Source organism: Syzygium oleosum, unplaced genomic scaffold, assembly GCF_021117445.2.
Source record: "Syzygium oleosum isolate NSW1041296 unplaced genomic scaffold, Sole_v2.1 Sole_v2.30, whole genome shotgun sequence".
Taxonomy (NCBI): domain Eukaryota; kingdom Viridiplantae; phylum Streptophyta; class Magnoliopsida; order Myrtales; family Myrtaceae; genus Syzygium; species Syzygium oleosum.
The window spans coordinates 1,423,119-1,448,251 of NW_026607514.1; the positions used below are offsets into that span (position 1 = coordinate 1,423,119).

The 25,133-nt window shown below is 39.6% G+C and overlaps 2 protein-coding genes across 2 annotated transcripts; one reads left to right on the forward strand and one right to left on the reverse strand.

Moving 5' to 3' along the window:
* The first annotated feature begins 1,081 nt into the window (after nucleotides 1-1,081).
* On the forward strand, nucleotides 1,082-13,394 carry LOC115690165 (sister chromatid cohesion 1 protein 4). Its single transcript, XM_030616430.2, has 16 exons — nucleotides 1,082-1,607; nucleotides 3,038-3,299; nucleotides 4,036-4,133; nucleotides 4,228-4,277; nucleotides 4,835-4,884; nucleotides 6,507-6,609; nucleotides 6,714-6,858; nucleotides 6,955-7,029; nucleotides 7,127-7,924; nucleotides 8,069-8,213; nucleotides 8,320-8,456; nucleotides 8,976-9,988; nucleotides 10,909-10,945; nucleotides 11,106-11,211; nucleotides 12,543-12,672; nucleotides 13,011-13,394. Exons 1-16 carry the CDS (start codon nucleotides 1,484-1,486, stop codon nucleotides 13,107-13,109), a joined length of 3,372 nt encoding a protein of 1,123 aa, XP_030472290.2. The 5' UTR covers nucleotides 1,082-1,483; the 3' UTR covers nucleotides 13,110-13,394.
* Nucleotides 13,395-14,067: 673 nt separating this feature from the next.
* LOC115690166 (beta-glucosidase 4) lies at nucleotides 14,068-24,159 on the reverse strand. The gene is made up of 13 exons (XM_030616432.2): nucleotides 23,973-24,159; nucleotides 23,712-23,778; nucleotides 23,536-23,594; nucleotides 23,234-23,309; nucleotides 20,592-20,666; nucleotides 20,427-20,514; nucleotides 18,716-18,941; nucleotides 18,513-18,628; nucleotides 17,857-18,071; nucleotides 17,732-17,766; nucleotides 15,792-15,894; nucleotides 15,009-15,117; nucleotides 14,068-14,548 (listed from the first exon to the last, which is right to left on the reverse strand). The coding sequence occupies exons 1-13, from the start codon at nucleotides 24,096-24,098 to the stop codon at nucleotides 14,353-14,355; spliced, it is 1,491 nt and encodes a 496-aa protein (XP_030472292.2). The 5' UTR covers nucleotides 24,099-24,159; the 3' UTR covers nucleotides 14,068-14,352.
* Nucleotides 24,160-25,133: the final 974 nt, after the last annotated feature.

The following is a 25,133-nucleotide window of genomic DNA, read 5'->3' on the forward strand; positions in this document are numbered from 1 at the left end:
ATCGGTTTTTACTGTCGTTCTTCTCCTCGAGATCTAAGGTCATTTCCGTCAGTTATCCATATCTAGTGAACAAAAAACACACGAAAGTCCGGAAATTTGTCTCCTCCCGAGAATCGTCTTCACAAGGCCAAAACCCAACATAGGCCCCGTTTGTTTCGCAAAAAATGAATAACCCGAAAAATATTTTCCGAAAAAAAAATGATTATCCGTATCGCTCGAAATAATCAGCCAACGGATAATAATTTTCATCATCGACGACGACGATTTATATCTAAACAATTTCAGGGGCGGTGTAGACGTTTTCCGTTCGTTCATTTTTGCAAGTGATTCAACGGATCATTCTTCGAAAAATATTTTCCGAATGATTACACTTTTCGCGAAATAAACGCATCACCCATATGAGTTTGATATCGAAGAGGGAGTAACTCAGGGGATCTAAACGACGTCGCGGTGCCCCCTCCCCTTTAATCCGCGGGTCTCGACACCAACCAGCGTCCGCTGGTTTTGGTCCTTCTCGATCCTCCTCGTTACAGCTCATCTCGGACCGACGGCGGCGGTCGGTATCCGTTCCGTTCCCCACCCTCCCCCCCTCCCTCCCCTATTGGGTCCCCCCGGCTGAGCTGGCGCCCTCCTATTGGCCCCCGGGAAACGTTGACCCGAGGACACGCCCCCCCGAGTCAACGAAGCGCGGGGGGGGGGGGGGGGGGGGCAAAGGAAGGCGAGCGCACGCGAGCGGCGCCGCACCGTAGCGCGCCCCTCAGTTCGAAAATCCCGAAAGGCGCTTCTCTCTCTCTCTCTCTCTCTCTCTCTCTCTGCTCTCGCCTTTCTTCATCTCCTCCTCCTTCCTCCTCTCCTTCCTCGTCTTCTTCGAACTCGAGCTGTCGCTCTCTCTCTCTCGCGCACGAAAAAGTTTCTAAATTTACGCCACCGCCGCCCGAATCGTTCCCCACCCACTTCCCCCCTCCGCCTCCCCCGGCGCGTCCCCTCCGGCCCGCTTTCCCGGCCGCCGGTCGTCGTCGTCGTCGTCGTCGTCCGCCGCCGGGCTGAAGGGCGGCCCCTCTCGCGCGAGCTCGCGGGTGGCTCGGCGTCTCCCCCAATTGCCGCTCCGCGGCCCCAATTTCGGTCCGTCTCGCTCAATTTCGCCTCCCGTGGTGCGAGCGCTCGTGGGTGGGGGTTGTCTAGGGTTTCGGATGGAGCGATTGGAGGGAGGGCGGGCGGCTTGAAGTTAGGGTTTTTTTGTCGCGTGGGTGCCCGGTGGGATGAGCTGAATCGTGCGTTGCGGGTTGCTTGGGAGGATGGCTCGCGAGCTGAGTTGGAGATAGGTCTTGGTGCGCGGTGCTGAGAATCTGGAGAATCGCTGTGGAAGAGGGGGATTTTTCTTTTCCTCCTCCTTCTTCTTCTTCTTCTTCTTCTTCTTCTTCTTTTCGCTCCGTAGGTGTATATGAATCGTAGGGGTGGGTGAGTGAGTGGTGAGGAGGAAAGGATGTTCTATTCACAGTTCATATTGGCCAAGAAAGGTCCGCTCGGGACGATTTGGATTGCTGCCCATTTGGAGAGGAAGCTCCGCAAGAACCAGGTCGCCGACACCGACATCGGCGTCTCTGTAGGTCAGTGGCTCTATAATTCTCGCGGCTTTTCGGCTCTTGTGTTTTGCTTCGTTCGTATCTTCCCGGGCAAGATGAATTACCCGAGTTCTCGCATCTAATGTTTGCATGAAACCCCTGCTGTCGCATGACTGAACCAGGAAGGGCTATTTAATTGCACTAGTAATTGCCAGCAATGCGATGAAACTGTGGCCAATTTTTCTATTAGCTACAGTAATAGTTGAGGTTTGCCCATCTTTATGTAACTTGTTTTACAACAATTTACTCGCACTTTATATTCGAATCTGACGATTGTGGTCTACAAGGAAAATTGAAATACATTTCTGATGGCTTTGATCTACTGTATTCTAGGATACCTAGGATAGTATTGGTTGAGCTCTTGTATCCAAGATATGCTTTGTTTTTTCAAGATCACTAAAACAGGCTGGGTTCCTGAGTTGTTTGGACCAATTTCCTTCTTTTGGGAGCTAATCGCATCATAAAATGAGCAGATGTTACAATGAATTCTGTTTTATGATGTTATCCGATCTTTCTGATTTTACAATCTTAAATCGTGATCTTACTGTGATTTTGAATTTTGGAGACGATTGATATCATTCAGTCTGTTTAGAAACATAAGGTCGTACAATATCACAATTAAAAATAGCAATTTTTAACGAGAATGGGGAGACTGCATGACTAGAAGTGTTGGGAGCTGTACAAGCTTATAGAAGCGTATTTAGGAAGCTGTTCCTTGGCAAATTTTATGTGCCGCACTTTGAATGCCGTGACCAGAGGCAAGCTGCTTTTTGTACTGGTGAAGATCACTAGTAAAATCTACTCAGAACAAATTGTCTTCTGGAAAAAGAAAGAAATCTATGCTATTTTTTACTCAAGATCATCCCTCGTGGCCCAGTTAAGTTGCTAATCAATAAGTGTATGGTATTAACAAATCATGCATGTATACATCCTGTTTCTCTACCTTATAATAACATCATTTGCTATCTTTTCTATGATATATTATTCCTAGATACTGTCCGGTTCCAAAGAATGGAGTGATGGTCTCAGTGGAAATCAGATGCAGAGTTAGCCCCAATAATGAGTAGCAAAACAATGATTTTTTGATATTCTTTAGCTGCATATAACTTTTTGACATTGTTCATATCTCTCTCGGAGTCTATCACGAAGACTTTTCATGTGAGGGGAAAAATTTCTATTAATGACTAGGAGAAATGCAGTCACGGATGGCACAAAATAGAGTACACAATGCTCATCAGATTATCTCCAAAAGACTGGTCAACTTTTTGTTGTTATATATAGCCTTTAAGCCTCGGGACAATGATCAAATTTTTGCATCGGATTATCGCCCTCTTGGTGCTATTGTGAATTCCTTTGTATGCCTGAAAACTATTTGCTTAAATTGCATAACTCCACATTCTGTTTTCTTTGAACAGATTCAATTCTTTTCCCTGAAGTGCCCATTGCCCTCCGGCTTTCTAGCCATCTCTTGCTTGGAGTGGTGAGAATATATTCTAGGAAGGTTGGTTACCTTTTTGATGACTGCAGTGAAGCTCTGCTAAAGGTAAAGCAGGCTTTCCGATCCACTGCTGTTGATTTGCCTCCAGAAGAATCTACTGCTCCATATCACTCTATCACATTGCCAGAGACTTTTGACCTTGATGACTTTGAGCTGCCAGACAATGAAATTTTGCAGGGGTTGGTACTCAAACTTATAGCTCGATGCCGTATGTATTGACATCTTGTTATTGATTTTTTCCCTAGTTTGTCAGAAAAATGTTTCATTTTAATACTGAGTGGTAGGCCTATGGTGGTGACAACTATAAGTCTGATGAAGCTCTGGGCAGAAATTTTTTTCTCTAGAATCTTATCCTATCAAATTTTTAGGCAAATCTTTTGACTTTGCCACTCTAAGTCAAAGTTCTGTGTCCACTGTGTGTGCTAAGAATGCAGTGCTTTGTGCTGCATGTAATACTCTTTCTTCAAACTTTTGATTTAGATTCTCTGACCGTAAGCCAATGCTTTCTTTGTCTGAACTGAATTATGAGGCGACTGGTATGGAGACAGTTGTTGTGACTTTCTTCTCTCAATGTTCGTTTTCTTCCAATGAGCTTTCGAACAAGAAAACCTTTGGGTCCCTCCTTCCTTTTACATGCATGTGCTTGTGGGGGTGTATTTCTTGGTCCCCCGACTAGCTGTGGATCATAGGCACGCACACAAATATGTTTGGCTGACTCATGTCTAAGCTTGTTCTATGAACAACCAATTCAACCATCCCCCTCCCCCTTCCTGCTCCCCTCCACCCCCCGCGAGTCTTCTTTCCTCTTCTTTTTTCTTCTCCCTGCTTGGCCATTGGGCAAACAATGACTACTATCTTCTGATTGCCTCGGATTTAACTGCGTTGTGAAAAATTCAATTTTCTACTCTTTTGCAGAAACTATGTTGACCATCATGTTAGTGCTAGGGAGCAAATTACTCTCCAAGACACAATGGAGGGTGTGGTTTACCCCACATCTCAGTTTGGCCTGGATGGTTAGCATCATTTTCATCTGCTGCATATTTGAACTTATGAATTATTTTGCTCATCTGAATACTGAATTTGTTGCGTTATGTATTATGGTTGCAGAGCGCTTTGGCGATGGTGATACTTGTCAAATCTCTTTCGATCTTGATCAGGTAATTTCCTTGTATGTTGTGCTACTGAATTTAGGTTGGATTGCGGATTGGAAGTTTAATAGATAAGCCATATCTTTTTGTACTTGATTTCATAAGATTTGTGATTACTTGAAGTTATTGATAGAAATTGTGCCAAGGAAGCCAGATCCAGTAGCTGTGCCAAGTAAACTAGATCTGAATGTTTGCTATGTCTGCTTAAGTCGGTTTTCCTCGCTGATGATAAAAAATTATATTTATTCTTCTCAAGTGGGATAATAGTTCTTGGTGTTATTTGTTGGACTTACTTTGGCATATTCTGCGCACAAAACATCCTTACTTAGGATTGATTGTTTGTTGCTGTAGATCCATAAGAAACTGTGCGGAATGGTATAATCTTTGAAAAGTTTCTGCTATTGATGGTATAGAAACACATATATGGCTTGCAATCGTAATTTCTGTCAAAGAAAATGATATCTGACATGTGCATAGATCTTGAGGTCATACCTGATGCAGTTCCATAAGAACTGAGCCTTTCTGACTTTGTTTTTGGCTTGTGCTATCATGTTTACCACAAACAGGATTCTTTGGTAGAGAAGGTTGCAGCTCCAGTGTTTGATGGAGATACTGAGTAAGTTCTATTTCTACTTGCTCTGCTTTTCTCCTAAATTCAAATTTATACATGTACCCGTTGTACATTGCTGAAAATGTATTTGTACATGTGCTTCTGTTTTGTATTTGCTGAGGCTGTGCTAATTCCCTCCCTCTCTCTCTCTCTCTCTCTCTCTCTCTCTCTCTCTCTCTCTCTCTCTCTCTCTCTCTCTCTGTGAATTGAATCAAAGCATCAAGTGGTAAGATTATTCAAAAGTTGGAGATCTTTGGCGATGTTAGCATGAATTCTTAGCCAACTCTGTTGCAGTAAGTTTCGCCAGTTATCATCTTATTGAATGTAAATAAGCAATTGATCAAGTTATTAATCAGAAATCAAAGTCAAAAGTATGATATATGTACTTCTTCTTGATATAGTCTTTTTTGAACTTCTTGAGGTCCTGTTAAATTAACCTTTAAGTATGACAAATGTATGCACCAGTTGAGTTGGTACATCTTGTGTAGGCCAGTGTTTTCTGGCTGTTACGATTTTACAATTGCGAGAGAGAGAGAGAGAGAGAGAGAGAGAGAGAGAGAGAGAGAGAGAGAGAGAGAGAGAGGAAAACAGGAAAACACAAGGCTACATTGTTATCATGTAATAAGAGCCCAATTGGTGGGTCTATCTATAGACCATACAGAGGCAGTACAAAGACACTAACACTTTTCATCCTAAACTTATATCTTTATAGCTTTAATCCTTTGACCTAAGACGCACACTTAACCTATGGTTTGCATGACTTGACTCACAGCTCACCTGACTTAAACAACCTATAACACTTTCTCTACAAGGCTACATTGTTATCATGTAATAAGAGCCCAATTGGTGGGTCTATCTATAGACCATACAGAGGCAGTACAAAGACACTAACACTTTTCATCCTAAACTTATATCTTTATAGCTTTAATCCTTTGACCTAAGACGCACACTTAACCTATGGTTTGCATGACTTGACTCACAGCTCACCTGACTTAAACAACCTATAACACTTTCTCTTCCACCACTTAACTTGCACTCATTCTTAATACTCCCTGCTAAACTGCAGCATTCATTGAACCTACCTTCATTGGCAAAGACTGTAGGCATTGGCAATTCAGTACCTGCTTTTGCGCTGTCATTTTCTGTCAATTCATCGACTTTTCCATTTATAATTCTGAGGTGGAAAATATCCGGTTTTGCTTTGATGATAGGATTCTTGCAAGTAGCAGTGCTGATGGATGGATAAAAATATCATTCGCACTTACTAATAAAAAAAAAAGTAGCGTTCTTCCCTTGGAATGTGCTGTTATTAGGGGAGTTTGACTCTGCAGGGTCATAAGTACCTTTTTTCTCCTTTCACTTGTCCAAAACCTATCTGGAGTTTGCTGTAGCCCAGCTTGATCATCATGTTAACTTTGCTAGTGTTGGCTCAAAAGTGGATGATTTACTCAACAATGATAGGTTGTTTTTGGTTGTGATTATATTACTTGACAAAGATGTGTTTTTATTATTTCTTTTATCCTGTTGAATGCTGATGTTGGCCTCTTCAACATTGCTCAGTCTCATTGAAATCTCATCTGTGGTAGGCTATTCAATGAATTTAGTGATATATGCCTAACTTATTACAGAGTTCATCCTCTTGGACACACCGAGTCTATGGTGCCCTTTGAAGGAGACGACGATGATGATGGAATCCTGAAAGAACAGTTGGAAAATTGCATTGGACATCAGGTTATCTTTCATTTGGCTCAACTACCTGGCATGTCAATTAAATGACACACACTGTTTCTTTCTCAAGTATATTCATGTAATAACTGCTACATTCTTATAAGCAGGGAGAAGCTCAAGATACCAATTCTGAATTCATCGGGTATGCTGAGGCTCCATCCACTCCTGGATTAGTTGGAGAGGCAAACTTGCATAGCATTAAGGACACTGTTGTCTCTGATGATCATGTAGCAGAATCAATTGCAATTGAAGGTAGGGTTTGTTTATCCGGTGAGACCGAAATTTATCATGTTACAAACACAGATGATTATTCACTGTGTGTTTTTTTTTAATGCAATACTCTCCTAGGAATGGCTGCTGAGGAGAATGGCCTTCTCGTCAGCGAGATGGAGGTCACACAAGCTAATAGAGAAGGAAATGATGGTCATTCATCTTGTTGACTACCCTTTCAATTTTGTTGAGTCAGTCAGTCTGCTATTATTGGCCTGAAAATGTCTAAATATTGTAATGATGGTTTCAGATAGGGTGGGAGGTGTTGATAATGCGGTTGGAAGCATCAAGGATAGAGGTGGATGCGTCAACAGTCGAGCTGATACTAAATCTTCAGAAGCGGATACAAGACCTGTTGAAGTTGTTGGAACTTCTGCTTTGTCTCCGATACCTCATGAACCAGAGAAAAACGATACCAATGATGATTCTGGAAATATGGAAAAGGCGTGTTCCCTTGAAAAAGCATCGCCTGATGTTGAGCATGACGTTCGTGAGGATATAACGAATCCGAATAGTAAAAACTCAGCTTTGCCTGACATTATTCAGCAAAACCACATGCATGACCGTCAATTTTGTGATTCCAACATGAGTGATCAAGGCATTTCTTATGTCAGAGGCGAAAATGAGTTCCCTGCAGCTGCCATTGTTGAATCAGCATTAGATGCTAACCATATAGCAGAACCTTCTCTGTGTCAAAAGATACAAGATCATGGGGATTTAGATGGGCAACTTAAGGATGTAGCTCTGAATGATCAATCAGAAATTATGAATTCAGCGGCTCCAGCCTTGCCTTCTCCAGAGAAGTTGCTCTCTGTGAGAGATGAGGTTATTGATGAAGCAAATAAGTTTCTAGAAGAGTCAACACCAGATAAGGAGTCTCCTGAATCTGGACTTGGAGCTGGCGTTGGACACTTATCGGGAAGAAAACGCAGTCTTACTGAAAGTACAGTGACTATGCAGATTAACTCGGAATCATTTGGGTTGGATTTTTCTAAGAGAACGGTTGAGTCCATTCCTGATGATGACGATCTATTGTCCTCCATATTAGGTATTGAAGTGATTTTGCCTGAATGTTTTATTCTCTATTATGATGAGTCAAAACCGTCCCTTCTCTTATTTACCAAAGTTGGAATCATTTTAGACTTTACTTTTTTATAATGTTCTACAACTGAAAAGCTATGTTGTTTTGTAGTGGGAAGAAGATCCTCAGTTCTGAAAATGAAACCTAGTCCAGCAGCAACTGAGGTCACCTTATCTAAACGTCAGAAGACTGCTCAGCGAGCTAGTGCTTACAAAAGGAAGGTTCTGCTAGATGATACCATGGTTTTACATGGCGAGTATGTCACAGTTTAATGTTGTATAATCTTTAATCCATTCTATGAAGTAAGATAGTTCTATAGCCTGTAACATCATTGCCTTAGTAGATTTCTTTTTGCTCTGTAGTGCAATCCGGCAACAGTTGATCAACACAGAAGACTTGCGTCGTGTTCGGAGAAAAGCGCCTTGCACCCTTCCTGAGATATCAGTGATTCAAAGAAATTTTGTGGGAGATGAGATATTTAATGAACCTATACATACTGGTGAGTTCGTTACGTGTTATAAGAGGTTTCTGAGCATGTTCTTTCTCTATTGGCTCTAGTTGTGGTTCGTGCACTGCTAAATACTTTAAGTAATGCCCCTAGTGTCGCTCGCAGTGCCATTCTCATGTGCTTTGTTTTTCCTGCTATGCTACTGTCTGTCTCTTCTGTTTGGCTTTTTGTGTCACACCCTTCCTTTGCTAGTCTTTTACTAGTTATTTTTTGTTCCGAGCACTGCTGTTCAGTCCTACTTTCTATCACATTCCCCTTTGATTGGGTAGCCTTGTTATGGTGCCACAGACTCTTTTATTGAGAAACGGCACTGGTCAATATGATTACATGTTGACGGCCAAGCACTTTCCCTCAAATGGTAATAAAGAAAATATGTAATCTGTGTGCATGCACTAATACAGACAGATGAGTTATGTCAGTGGGTAGATGCTATTGATCATTACACATTGGTCTTGCTTGAGGAGAGTTGTGTAAGTGTCATAGAAATGAAAGTTTGGACTTGTCTTTCAGGTGTGTCAACGGATCTATTTTATATGCATAAAGAAGCCTATGATTTGAGCAGAACCAAAATCTCCGAACATGATGAGGGTACCACTCATCCTATAGCTGCAAGTGGAATAGATTCTTTTGACAAGCCTGACTTAGACACTGAAATGGGTGGTGCTGTGGAACCTTTGATCATTAGAGATGAGCCAGAGAAGCAAGTCTTTGAGACTTTACGACATACGGAGAACCAGCAGGGTGAAGGTATTGGTGATTATCCAAGTGTTGATTCTGAAGTGTCGAAATCTCAACATGAACATTCGGTGAAGATGACTGAAATGGAAGTAGAGGGAGAGAGAATTGCAGATGGTGATGCAGCAAATCACCTTATTGTTTCTGAGGTTAATTCACAAGACTTAACAAGTTCATTTCCCGAAAACCCAGTTAATGCTTCTGTTGATTCTGTTAAGAAGTCAGATTTCATGGATAAAGGGGTTGACATTCATGAATCTCTTCATGTGGATGCTTTGTGTCCTTCACCTAACATATTGAATGCTGAGGAGGATTCTCCTAAAGGTGATGGATTGATTGGAAACGGAGTTGACGCTATTAAAATAGATGAAATTGAATCTCATACAATAGAGGAAGGTTTTACGGAAGATCAGAAGTGTGGTGCCACATTTGATACAGGAATTGATACTGAATATTGTTCAACTGGGAATGATGCTGATGTGGAATTGGTGACTGCGGTGGCAGTAGCTGGTGATTTTGATGAGCCGGTTTTGAGAAATTGCAGCACATCGGCTGATGAAATTAGTAAATTTTCAAATGATAAAGTTCAAGATGGGCAGGTGGAGTGCAATATTGAAGAGGCGTCTATTTGGAGTTCCAGCGAGCCAAAAGCTGATTTTATTCACTCGCTGGCTGATAATGGGCATGCTTCCTTGATTAATGAGGAAAATACAGGCACCTGCGATGCGCAGAGCAGAAAGGATGCAGAATTTACTGTACTCGACGGCACTGTCATTGATGACCAATTTGTAAGTTGCTTCTGATTTTCATCTAACTTCATAAACCACATTTTTACCTTTTCTCTGTGAAACCTCTCTTTGTCCCTTTCCCCTTCTAGTGTAGTTTTTCCTGGTCCTTAAATAGATGCTACACTCTGAATAATTTTTACCCAGCTAATAAAACGGCAATCGATGTTTCTATACATGATATGTGGCAGTGTAAGAATCCCGCCATTTTTATTTCTTCGTATAAAAACCATGTGGTGTTATTTGTAGAAGTTACATTGTGAACTCGTCTAGGAAGGCCGTCATCTTCTTGGCAGGAGTATGTATTATGAGACTTGAATGAAAACCAAGGGACTGCTAGATTTTGGTGGTCTACTATATTAATTGATTGGTTCCAAAGCTTAGTACTGTCAACGACTATTAAGATATGCTAGTGCTAATATTTTGATTTTAGTTGTTAGGAATCTTTTTGAAAAAACCGATGGGTTAGTACTTCTGTGGAATGTGAAAGGACCAATGGTTGATAGGTTAAAAGGACACTTGTCATCCACAACAAGGATGGCACGCACGCAGAGGGTGAACTTTTGGATTGGTTTAAAGTACAATATCTGCTCATATTGTTATTTGTGGTAAAAGCTGTACGCAAAAAGTCCATAAACATCAGTTAATGAAAGCTTGCATGAGTATATTCTCTGGCTAGCATGCTGCCGGGTCTTATACTGGATGATATGGTAAAGTGATGATCAGTGATTGCTTGTAGATGTCTGTTCTAGGTTTAAAATCTTCTCCTGTTTAAGTGGTTCTTTTCTTCAGGCACTGATGTGCTAAAATCAGAAGAAGGATGTAGCTCTTATTATACTCTCTCTTGATCTTGTAGGCTGGACTTATTTTTTAATATAATTTCTTTAAAGCATGAATGATGTATTTTTGGCTAACTGTTGCAGGATTTTGAAGGTATGACTGCCGCTCCTCATGATACAGGTTATTTCTCTGTTCTGTGCACTACTTTTACTATGTTGTGAAATAAGTAAAGTTGTGGAATAATCATCTGCAATTATTCTTTATTCCTTCTTGTTTTGGCCCTCTAGAGTTGACATGTTAATACAGAGGTCTAACTTAACCTTATTCCGTCTTTTTTCAGATTTTTTGAATGTGGATGATGACGATGAACTAGCAGAAGATGAGAAGATGATTGATCCAGAAGAGTCGCAGCTTCTCGAAAACAGTGGATGGTCTTCCCGCACAAGGTCTTTTTCTCATTAAAAATGATTATCAGGATATGTTTCACGCATAATGAGGAATTTATATTCAATTCAAATAAATCTTGTGATTGCCTATTATTTTCCTCAACGGATTATGGATAGGTGATACCAATATTTATAACTTTCAAGTAAATCTTACTTTGAATATGTGACAAAGGGTTAAAGAAAATGAATAAATAGTCTCTCTTGATAAACCTTTATAAGCCCCTGGGAATATTCTGACATTATCTCTAGGTTAATTAGGTGCATGAGCAATCTGTCCTATTCTTGCTTTCCCAAGATTCCTCTGAAAAGCTGAGTTTCATGCTTTGAATGCATTCTCTGCTCTTCGGGAAGTTCCCGGATCTGTTTCTTTCTGGTGTCTCTGTTTCGAGATACAAAAAATAAAGAATTATATGTTTTGAGTTCTGTGTGCATTCTCTCTCAGCTCACATGATCTTATTGAACACTCAGTGAGAAACTAGAGTGAAAATCGTGGGCCAAAATTTGTTTAAACGAATGTCAAATCAATTGACCGGAATGCATCTCATCTTTAGAGGTTTTCTGTCAATCTCATTTATCCGAAGTTAATCCATGTCGGCTGTATTGAGCTAATTTATGCCTGAATTATCATGGATTATTTATTTTTGCGAGGAACACTGTATCGCCCTCCTGATACTTGGGACTTTTTTCTGTCATATACCTATGGATTTCTCTCGTGCATTTTCTAAGCCCTCATAATTTTTACATTCTCCTATAGTGTGGATCCAGTTGTGTTGGCATGGTTAATTTTTATGTTATCTTTCACTCGTTGCTGGCATTTCTCATTTATAGTCTACAAAAATTATATCGGTCCATTTATCTTGTCGTGCTGAACTATCATCCTCTCTACCCTATTGTTTTTCTGCTTCTTGTACATATGTTCGTCTATTATAAGCCTGGTCTATCGCCTTCAGAATTGGCTGGTCCCTCTTTTATTTACTACAATTAGGACAAGCTTTTGAAATGTCATGTTGCCTCTTTTTAAATTATCATTATAACCCTTGACTCATCACCTCCCCTGATCATCCTCGCTGCATGAGTGAGTTTTAGTTACTGGTGATCTCTCTCTCTCTCTCTCTCTCTCTCTCTCTCATGCGGGCATGTACGCACAAATTTTTGTGATGTTGGAGTACATTTTATATGGGTCATCTGGCTGTCTGCTCTCTTAAAAAGTGATTTTTAGAGTATCACGAGTTTAACTGTGTTTCTCTCTTTTACAATTCATGCTGCTGTTTGATGTCATATGCTATATGATCTCCTTAAGATAATTTGTTTTCTCTCTCTTGTGCTCACAGGGCTGTTGCGAATTACTTTCAAACTTTATTTTGTCAAGAAGTGGCACATGTTAAAAGGGGTCTTGTGATGGAAAATTTGTTGGCTCGTAAGACTCGTAAAGAAGCATCGAGGTTGTTTTTCGAATCACTGGTAAGCTGAAAAACTTCGTTCTGAGTGTATCTTCTTCCTCTGGCGTCTCATGTTTCTTTGAAGGCATAATTCATAGGTTACACGCTCCACCTTCCTAGATCACACAAGATGAGTGCCTCGCGATTGAAAAAAAAACTTCGTTCCAAGCGTATCTTTTTCCTCTGGCATCTGGTGTTTCTTTTATGGCATTATTCCTAGGTTACATGACTGCTTCACAATTGCGAATGTCGCAAAGGATATAGTAGTATTCCAATGACTACTTTACGACTGAGAATGTTGGATGTGGTATATTTCCTGCTCCCCTGTTTAATGTGTGGAAAAAAAAAACGTGTTTGCAGGTTCTTAAAACGAGGGATTACATCCATGTGGAGCAGGAAACGCCGTTCGATTTCATTAATATCCGGCCTGGGGTCAAGTTGATGAAATCTGACTTTTGATCTCCCTGATATATGAAAGGCGTGTGTACTTATCAAGACGTGTCCATATCCAGGTGGTGCGTAGCATGCATTGTTAGGCTTCTCTTTCCCCCTCCCACCCTTTGGGAATCTGTCGTTTTTTTAACTTTAATATAATCACTCTTTGGTTAACCTTAATATTGTTAGATAACTGGGTGGTGTAGACATGTAGCTAGTGTTGTAATCCTGTAATAATTTGTATATATATGTAAAATAGTTCAGTCTGCCATTGCAGTAGAAAGTTGGGAAGTTACCTCTTGTTTGTTTGATCTAGTCCACATTATATATGCCTGGGTGTCCTGAGCTGACTCTTGTTTCAATCTATTAACTACTGATTTGCTATCATTTTGATCCTTCCTGCCTTATCGCAAGGGGACGCTCGCGTGCTCATTATAGAATGTGAACTCAGCATTCCTTGTTTCGATGTCGGATACTGAAAGTGGGCAAAAATGGCGTAAATAATTCTTTTTTGCGACAATTGATTGCATGCGAACTGAGTAGTGGCGATTATGATGAAATTTGAGCATACTCTGTGACAGAGTTGATTACTGAGGTTGTTAGTTTATGGCTTAAAAAAGAGCTGGTAAGGACAACACCCATTCGCGTACGATTTTCTTGAAACCGTGTGCTTTGGATAAACCGCAAAATCTCCCTTCGAGATTATACTGCCCCTAAACTTTAATTCGTTACCAATAACCATCACCTCTCCTATGGATTTCTGTCTATTTCTTCATCGAGTCATTTTCTATAAAAAAAAAAAAAAAAATTTGACCCAACTGAATAGTCGAATAGTTGTCGGACTGAACTTTAAGTGTATTATGAACAATAGTTTGACGACTTTTACTACATCTCTATTAGAAGACAAATGCAATAATATAAAGGAGGGATTGTATTATAACCAATCTTTCTTTTCCGTGTGATCTGAGTATGCGCTCACAGATGCAAAAGTATAACTGGGATGCTATAAAAAATACAGTCAGTAGAGATTTTGTACCATAGGCATGATGACCTTTAATCATAATGATGCAACACCCCCGCAACAAGGGAAACAGGCCGCAAGGGATGCAGTCCCGGTATTTGAAGGCCAAAGCACTGCTGCAAACAATGTCGCCTTTATGCACGTCGGCTAGCTGATGACCAATGTAATGCGGCGAATCTCTTTCTACTTACCAATTTATTATTGCTTTAGAATGATATATAGCAAAAGGAGAAAGTATAGAATCGACTACTCGTCCTTCCCGCTCTTTCCATCCTCGCCTTTCAAAAACCGCAGGAACCAATAAGCGGACGACTTTGGGTGCCGAGATAGCCCATTTTTGTAGTCCACGTAAATCAACCCGAAGCGTTTCGTATAACCTTGAGCCCACTCGAAGTTGTCCAAAAGTGACCAAGCAAAATGTCCTCTCACATCCGCCCCATCTCTGTCAGGTACACATCCAATAAAAGTTTTATGTTCCAGCTATCCAGATGAACAAAATGGTGATAAAGACAGAGCAAGAAACACAAATTATTATGCATGTCACAGTTCCAAGGACAAATTTTGCTTATTTTTGCCAGGAACAAAGCTGGGATGCGACCACATAGATTTGATAAATGTCTTGCATAGTAAGTGGGGGAAATGACTGACTGCATACCAAGTCGATACCGTTGTCTAGTTCACAGAATTCACATATCTAATGTCTAATTACTTATCAATAACTGGACATTTATGTGCCCGATAAATCACTATGAACAGTTATCAGTTCTCTCTCCCAGGCTTTCCTCTTTTCCTGGTTCGTCAAGACATCTACATGTGACCCCATTGCATCTATTGCTAACCAATATGGCCTCACAACTTTCTAGCTATATGCATGTGCAACACTAAAAAGCAAAGTGACTTACTTGACTGCCTGAGCAACTTCAGCCAGGTATCTCTTAAAATAAGTAGTTCGCAGTTTATCATCTAGCATCTCATGGAGAGGTGAAAGGTCATTGTCTTCATCATCCATTCCTGAAATGACAACCCGAGATGCAAAGAAACTTCTGAAATTAAAGCATTGAACGTGAAACAATATTTGATGCTCAAAACTTTTCTAGGATTATCGACAACTAAGATTTTGATATCTCAATGACATCTGTTTTTTGCGATTAAAGAGATAAAAGTAATAGCCATTCAGAATTCCTGAACCTCTTTTAGAATGCAAATATGTCCAGTTGACAGAAACACGTCTATCCTCTTATACATAGTCTAAAAGGATACTAAGCCAGAAGAAAAATCAATTGCATCTGAATTATACTCCTCAAATAATTAAAAAAATGCTACAAAGGCCAACCAAAAACTAAAAAAGACCATGATAAATCCAGTAAACAAGCACTGAAGGATAACGCACTTTAACACCCTCTTCCACATCCAAACTGGACTCAAACCGAATACATGTAAAACTGAGTAATAGGGAACCGAGCACTCCATAATTTAAAATGGGGCATGATGAATTAGAAGTTGACTCTCATACAAGGTTAGAAAGTCCAAATGCAATACTTAAATTGTAAGATTGAAGGAAGGAGACTACATGCATGTAAGACCATGATAAATCCCGTTAATAAGCAATATGGGATAACACATTTTCAGAAAAAGGAACATAAATTAACAAATAAGTAAGAGGAGCTCCAATCTTTTAGCAATACCATTCTCGGTAACATAAATTTGGGGATTATTGTATCTCTGCGCTATGTAATTGAGAACCTTTCGAATGCCCCATGGAACAACATAAAGCCATTCTGATGCTGCCTGCCACATGTAGAAACTTTTAATACAATATAAACAAATGACCGTGTCTCCATGCACATACAGGGAATTGTATCGATTGCATTATCACATGTAAGATAAGGGAGATATTCTAGATCAAGTTGTTCGAGCTTGATCTTTAGACCTTTGACTATCACATCAAGGCTAGATATACAGAATACTAAGCATACCTAGTTGGAAACCTCTTTGAAGCCATTCCATTTGGTGCAGTGAATTACGATATCGACAGTTCGTTCGATTGGTTAGTAAAAGTTTTCAAATAAACCCAAACCAATCAATTTGGAAAAGTTGCAATGTAAAACCAGACTAAGCAAAAGGAATCGGACCTTAACATGAAAGTATCAGTATGCATTTGGCTTTCACTCATATGAAAGCAGGAAAAGTGGAGCTATACCAGCTCAGGTAAGTATGACTTTAGTTCAAAAGGTAAATGATTTTGCAAGCGAGTTACTATTAGTAATAGTTATTTTAAAAATCACGTAAATCTAGTTTGGTAACTAAATAGTAATTCTAAAAAATTACTTAAACCTAGTTTGGTTATTCTGTTTGGTTTCATTTTGGGAAGAAGTTCAAATTAAGACCAAATCAACTTGACTGAATTCACTTCCCTAAACCAAACAAACAATATTTCAAACTTGGAGTTTAATTTAAATGGGACAGTTGGGTTTTGGGCTTCGGTTGTGGGTTTCATGGGCTCTAGATTCATCCACTTAAGCTGGGAGTTCCATGTCATCGAATAAATGGACAAGCATGTAATTTTCTGAGACTTGCTGGACGACAACTTGATAACTTGAAAGGTCAATTTTTAATCAAAATATCATTCATATCCATGGAATATCAAATTTTCGTAAACAAATTGAATAAAGGTGCAAGTATTGCACAAGCTTTAGCTCCACACAGGGCATTGTAAAACTTTACAAGCTGAGCCGCTTACTTGTAACTTTTCAACTGATTTATCAAGCTAGCTAACAAAATAAAATGAGATTTATGAAACTGTCTCAAGTTATAATTTGCAACTAAAATCTTCCTTTGCCACTAGTGAAGGTTAATTTCTTTTCCTAAGGCAAACTCTCAATTAAAAAGAACCAAATTGTACCATCAAGGTCCTTACACACAAAAAATTAATAAAGACAGGGTCAAAGATGGGTCTATTAATCCTAATCCTAACAAACAGAAAGATGCTATCCACCAAACCCAAAGAATTTGAGCATGTTTAGACATGCATTTATCATACCAATCACAGTGGATTTCCAGTTTTTCACATGTATTCAGGTTCCTGCCCCCCACCCCAAGATATCAACAAGATCATCATTTAGCGAAGTGGAACCACCCAATATTTTTCTGGCAACTAATGGCGCTGCACCTCTGACTTCTCTCCCTAGGTTACCTTTCACCTATGTGTCAGCTTTACATCTTCTCAGTTCATAGGAATGCTTGTCGTGAAAAGCAATTTAAGAGAGCTTCCTCACAAAAAAATTGAATTCTTCTTTTTATTTATTTTGATAAAAAAGAGTCCAGATCACACATACACCATAACTTCATTCTGATAGCTCTGACAAAAGGAAATGACCACTACCTCCCTAACACCCATCCGATGCTCAGAATTTTCAATTTTTGGCAGTTAGTAGTTCCACGCGTGCTTTGGTGAATCAATCGAGCACACACCTAAGAGCCAAAGCAACCCCAAACATGTTTGGAAGCAACTCAGCCCGCCAAGTTTGAGCATGACTTATCTTCTCAGCCAACATGAACATATACACATGAGAGAGAGAGAGAGAGAGAGAGAGAGAGAGAGAGAGAGAGAGAGAGAGAGGGAGACCTTTTCACCAATAGTTTCCCCTCCTTCGCATTTTTCTGTGAAATTAAGAGATTAAAATGGAGTATGTATCGGAAATCTTAACACCACTCAAAAGAAAAAAAATACTAAGCTAATCTGTACATTACCAAATCTCTCCATCTGTTGAGCTTTGTAGAAATCACCTTCTTCAGGGCTTTCATTTGCATGAGCTATAAACCTGGTTGTATAGTGATTTAGACCAACAAAGTCCACCGAGTTTCTAAGCAACTCGATGTCTTCCTCTGAAAATTCAGGAAGCCGATCTCCAAGTTTTTCACGCATGACTTTAGGATAGTCTCCACAATATATAGGATCAAGGTACCTGTGCAAGAACTTTTTCTTATGCTAAACTGAGGATAAGAGCTCTAAAGTGATTACGGAAGAAGAACAAGATAATCATTCAGCACTAGAGTGAAAGAGAAGGGGAGTGTCCAGGCTACCTCATTGTCTGTCGCTTATAATCAATTTTGACCCTCTGGGCTTAAATTAATTAGTCCCCCCATTTTATAAAAGGATTGGATAATGTTTAGATACTAAACCACATTTCCATTGATCAATTCATGTTTTAAGATAGGTTGGTGACGGTTTCATGTGGCCCATATGCAAATGCATTACATATTATCTCAATATGCTTAGTGGTATATATTCAGGATGGTGGACCAAAAGTGAAAGATATTTACCAACAAGATGTCAATTTGTAGACAAAATTTTAAAAATTAAGCCAGGCATTGTGGTTGATAGATAAATTATGTCAAAGAATCACCAGCCAAGCTGAAAATCAAGACGCCTTGCTGCAGCATCTTTGTCTTCGGTCTTTTGCGAGTAAGCCTCTGCCCATTCACAGTCCACCACCAAACCTATTTGCCCACCTTGCTGATCCTGCAGTGAGGGAATAGATGGCGCCAGACACCACCATTTAAGACTAATGGACACAGTCATACATTAAATATAATATGAAAGTATTACCCTGTATTTCTTCCTATATACTGAGACAGCAGCAGCATGTGCCAAGAGCTGGTGGTGCGCGACCAAGTATGGTTCAGTATTGGAACATTCACACCTTCCAGGAGCAAATATGCCGATACCGTACCCATTAACCGCAGTTTGAAGGGGTTCATTGATCGTAATCCACTTCTTTACTCGATCACCAAAATTTGCAAAGCATGTTTCCGCGTAAGTTGCAAAGCAATTTCTTGTTGTCCAGCAGAAGATAAAAAAGGAATCAATCACTTTATGCACACTTATCTTTTGAACTAATATTTGCACATCATAATGAACATGACTCTTAGTCTCGCATTCAAATTGCAGTTAAATAGAAACAGAAGGAAAGCGAACCAGACAAATATTTAGACCAGGGGAAAACTAAGCAAGTCCGAGGCCTTTCTCAAAGAACTTATTATGTGATTCACAGAGCTTCTGACGGCTCCCAAGGGATATATTAGCCAGTCACAAGCCTCAAACGATAAGGATTGCTGTATTACATAGCCTGGTTGTTGCACACATTGAGTAAGAACAAACCTTAGTTGTCAAAGACTTCTAAAAGGTTTCTGCACTATTGCTAAGTAGTTAAATAGTATCATACGAAAGAGCCTTGGTTAGAATTGCATGTATTGCAGTAACTACCTTCCTCGCATCAAAAAGGTTTTTTAACAGTTCTAGGATTAAGTTGCACTCATATCTCCTGAATAATTTTTACTCATGTAAAGGGAAAGGTACGTATAGCACCAACAAGTTTTCACCACCCAATCACAAATGCAAAGACAAAGAATCTTTACAACCGTGACTACCAAAACATAAGCATAAATTTCAGACAATAGTCAAAAGGTTCGATTAAGCAGAAAGGTGGATGCAGAAAAAGATAGATGAGAGAGAGAGAGAGAGAGAGAGAGAGAGAGATCTGAATGTAGACAGACGTTAGGAATGGAAATTCTCACTCAACTAGATTTTTACTCATTCTGTCCGCAAGGCAAAGTTTTTTTCAATATTATCTCAATTGGTGGGATAAAACTGTCTTTATCCCACACATAAGTCACACAGATAAGAGAATAGAGACTATCCCGCAGATTGATACTCGAGAGACGCAACTCAATGCCAAACACAATGATTACACTTAATTTTACCAATCCTCCCCCTTCCACGTAAAAAAAAAAGGAAAAAGAAAAGGAAACAAAGAAAACCATTCAAAAGGTCCTCCAAAAAGCATTAATCAATAGCGGTCATGGTACGGAAGGGGCCTCAAGTTGATTTATCTTCATCGGTGCCGAAAAATTCTACATTCCTACATGTTGCTGTGCAGCTTTGGTGACATATTTACTATCCAATCTCCATCTATGATTACTTTATTTAACCACCACCAAATACACGTCTACCACATCCTGCATTAGTTCAACATTACTAAAACTGCTAGCACCTCCTACTTCACATAATCTCAAAAATTGCAAACAATTACATATTAGACCTATTGAAATATATTCTGACCACTCAGTCATCTTATTTGAGGTTGATGAACAATAAAGTAAACTGAAAATGAGGAACTGAAAGTCAAAAACACAATTTAATATTATAAAATCAAATCAGAACAGTTAAAAGCTAATAACTTGTTGATTAAACTGATGAATGCTTCTGCAAAGGAGCCGCAGCTTGATCTTTGCCAGCAACAAAATGAAATAGAACTTACACAATTTGCTTACTTAACCACCCTCCCATTGAGTTCTGAAGATGCAGAGGAAGATCCCAGTGATACAATGTCACATATGGCTGGATACCTACAAGGAAGAAAAACATATGTCCAATTGGCTTCACTTGAAGCAAAAGAAAGCTGACGAAACAAATGAGTCCATACCTTTTTTAACAAGCGCATCAATAAGTTTGTTATAATATGTAATCCCTTCCATATTGATTTGAGAACCCAAACCATCTGAGAACATAGATTAGCCGCTGATTATGGCCTCGTTAGGATGACAAAAAGCCACCACTGATGTAAAATACTTTATGTATAAGGAACTAAAATAAAAGAGCTTGCAATACTTAGCACAATTCTGTGGAGATGTGTATACACATAAAAAGTCGGAGTAAGTTAAGGATATCCACAGGACACAATTAAAAGAATAAGGGCTAGAACATTTTTCTCTCATCAGTTTCACTTTTTCAAATTTAACCTCTGTAATTTCTCCAAATTACAGATGTGTGTGTATACACATAAAAAGTTGGAGTAAGTTAAGGATATCGACAGGACACAATTAAAAGAATAAGGGCTAGAACATTTTTCTCACATCAGTTTCACTTTTTCAAATTTAACCTCTGTAATTTCTCCAAATTCTCAAATTACCATATACATTCTCATTTAATTAAACCCTACCTTCTAAAAATTTATAGCGTGCACATTTTACCCTTTATAGGATCTACACAGTCTCAATTATCTTAATACAACAAAACAATTACAGTTAATTCATTTTATCTTTAATCTTGCAGGGTATTATGTTTTCTTTGAATTCCTCTGAGATAAAAATTCATTCAGGCTGATTTATTATGATTCCCACTCTTCTAGGGTGACTATAGGAACGACATCGTGTACTTCGGAAACTTGCACTGAGGCCTGGCCAAAGATAATCAAGTACACTTTTTTTGTCGATCTACCATCACTTGAATGGATGGCTACACATAATACTTTGGGGCTAATTGCAAATTTCAGTCCAAATTATGGCATCAAATAAAAGTACATTCCTACCATTCAAATTTGACTACTTGTCCTGCATTTGTCTAATATATCCTTGTATATTTTCCTCTCCCTAGTTTGTAGTCCTCATTGATTATTCTTTATGATGAGCAGACACAAATGGCAGGGGAGAATTCTAAAAAGAACCGCAACTAATCTTATGTGAATAGAAGACTGGATTACCAACACCTAGATCAACAGTACATTATTCAATGGATATCAGAACATGAATAATAGCTACTATTTCCGACCCCTGCAGAAGGGGTAAGCAGATAATTTACTTAGAGTCGAATAAGCGGTTTGATGCTCATACAACCATATCAAAAACCATTTCAAAAGTCCAATGGCTGATTGAAACATCCGAGACTTTGTGACCGGAAAAGTAGTCAGTTACTTGCTATTATATGAAGAAAAGAAGTTTCACTGAATTGGCAATTTGAAATTTCACAATACGTATGCAAGGTAAGACAGATAAATCTGAAAAGTTTAGATGACGACTTGAGAAAAATCAAAGTTTAGGTGGTAATTGACTTTTTAAAAAGCAATGTAGAGTAAAATGTACTTTATTTCAAACTTTTACAGCAGTAGTCAAAATAAAATTGAAATTAAAAAGAACAGAAAAAAGCTACAGCCAGCAGAAAGAATTGTCCTCAGACAAGGTCACAACAGTCAAATCCATGGCAACAAGACGGGGAATCTAGTGTGAGAACACAAATAACCAGATGAGTTGGTGCTGAAAGGGAACTTACCCTTTAATTTAGCAGGTCAAAGAAATACAAAGAACTTCCGAACTAAACCAGAAAGAATTAGCGATGATTAATAGTCAACCTTTCCTGTTGTTTCAAAATACTTAAATCATGTAATACCATTTTTAAATTAACTATGCTGATAAAACATGATGATGGATGGAGATGCCAGTATTATCACCAGAAATAGGCTTCACCAGGGAAGATCTCTCAATTTTGTATGCTTTACTAATGTCAACCATTAAGATTTTTTTTTTCTTGTTTTGAAGGATATTAAGAATTCGTTTACTTTAAAAGTTCAACCAAAGAGGAGTCATTGGAGAATGCAATCATAGAGTTCCAATCCTGCTGAAGAGAAGTTATCGGTAATGCGTACGCTATTGCCTGAGGTGGAGCCTTGCAATCAAATAACTAAAATTAGATGACATGGGGTTTTGTATCATCCACCAACATCCCTAGAAAATCATTTGACAATGGAAGGGTGTAGGCATCTGGTCATGTCGCAACCAAAACATGGACCCCACCTGCACTAACCCCCCACCTGCCCAATAAACGACAGTATACAGAGATAGAGAACAAGTTCGATATCTGGTAAGTTCTCTGCAATTCTAAGTTGAAACCAAAACGCGGACCCCGCCTGCACTCAGCCCCACATCTGCCCAATAAATGATACCATACAGAAGCAGAGAACAAGTTCGACATCTACTAAGTTCTCTGCAATTCTAAGTGGAAAAACCAGCATCAGAAAGAGAACTTCAACAGCTCATTGCAACCATAAATCATCTTCAACACCTAGTTACCGCACTCCCTTCGCACCCACATAACATAACCAGCGCATTTTCTAGCACAATACAGCACATGAAGAGAAATATGCGCGATCCCGCGCTTATTGGTACACAAACTCTCGATAAGCGAGAAATTTTGTACTGACAAAACAAATTAGCTCGACCTTTTAAGCACCGATCGTCTTTATTTTAGTAAAGATATTTCTTTTAAGTAAAATTTAATTGATCCGCAGCATACCAGGGTATATGCGGGACCACGATATGGAAAATCGATAAGCATCGAACCCAAGCTTTGCTATAAGATCTATGTCCTCCTGCATAATCAAATAATCAGATCAGAGAAAGGAATCTTTTTTAGGGAGTTAATAAAAAAAAATTTTAGACGGCAACACGAGATAGTCGTGAAATTAGAGGTCGATGTGCGGCGCACTGAAGAAATGGAAGAACCACATACAAGCTCGACTACAAACTCAAGTGCTCATCTATCAAACTAGATTAACGTGAAGGAATTGATTCTTGGGTTCTCGAGAGCGCAAAAACCTCGTAGCGGTGATAGTGGTCCACGGCCACATCCCCGTTGCTCCCATCCACGATCCTTCCTACAAAAAAAAAGGGCCCGGAAAAAGGGGAGGCGTCACGCGGAAGCAAGCGCGATCGGCTGAGACTGCCGGAGAGAGAGAGAGAGAGAGAGAGAGAGAAAGAAGAGAAGGCCTTGCCTTCGACATGCGAGAAGGCGTCCCAGATGCTCGCGCCCCTACCGCCCTCGCCGGAAGCTCCTTCGATCTAGAAGAGACGACGCCGCCGCCGCCGCCGGCAAACAAACAACAAACGAGCGGAAAAACGGAGGTGAGAAGCGAGCGCCGTGCAAAAACATCATCCCCCTCGCGATCTGATCCGACGTGCTCCGATCACAGAGAGAGATGGAGAGAGAGAGAGAGAGAGAGCGCGTGTGCGTGTGCGTGTGCGGGGGTGCGTACTTGGTAAGCGGAGGTGGCGACGCCGAAGACGAAGCCGGGGGGGAAATCGGAGCGGGAGAGGTGGCGGCGGCGGCGGTCGGCGGCGGAGGAGTTGCATTCCGCCGCGAGCTCCTCCGTGTTCGCCATGCGAGGGAGCTGCTTCGAGAGCGAGAGAGAGAGAAAGAGTGCGAGTCCGAGATTCGACGGAGTGACCGGTAAAGTAAATTTTCTAAATGGTACTAATAATCCGGAAACCTTATCCCAACATGCAGTATCATTTTATTTTTATTTTTTTTGTTCAAAAACGAGCAATAATTTTTTTTTGTACATATTTGAGTTAGTTCTTGGACTATTATCCTTTTATTAATTCAAGTTCGAAAACAATATTGAATATTTTCATATAATTTAGTGACCAGATTAAACGGACCAAATTAAAGGAATTGAAAGTTTGGGGCGGCATTGCACGTTGACGTTCGTTAGGATCCGCCGCACAGTCACAAAGAATATAGAGAATAAAATTGAAAAAAAGAGAATTTGAGACGCAAGATATTATCCGAGTTCGCCTTTAAACTAGAGCTGCATGTCCAGTTGAGGGTTCCACTATAATTGGCACATCACCTTTCAATTACAAGAGAAAGAGAATATATTTATATCAATCCAGTAATTATTTATTGGCCCAAGCCCAAATTACTAATAAAATCACGAATTTAAAATAAGAAAAAAAAAACCTATGGCTTTCGAGGGACATATTGTCTAGTCGATTGGGAGTATGAATCACACTCTAATAAAGTGCGGGAACCACATTAAACAACCCCGTGCTCGCTAGCCTGTGTCAAAGCTCGAGTCCTGTGGCCGGCGACCGACCGGAGAAGAAAGGTAAAAAAAGAAAAATAAAAAGAAAAGAATTATTAAAAATCATTATAAAATTAAAAATAATTAAAAAAATAGAATTTTTTTAAAAAATAAAACAAAAATTTATTAAAAAGAGTGTAGTGAGGATTTTCCATATCGAACAACGGAAAATATTTTTCGGTTCATTTTCAGATCTTAATCGAACACCGGAAAAATATTATTATTTTCCTTGAAAATGACTTTCCGGAAAACATTTTCAAACACGTCACATTTTTTGCGAAACAAATGGAGCCTAAGTAATTTCAAGTGGAAGCACCGTTCATATGTAGT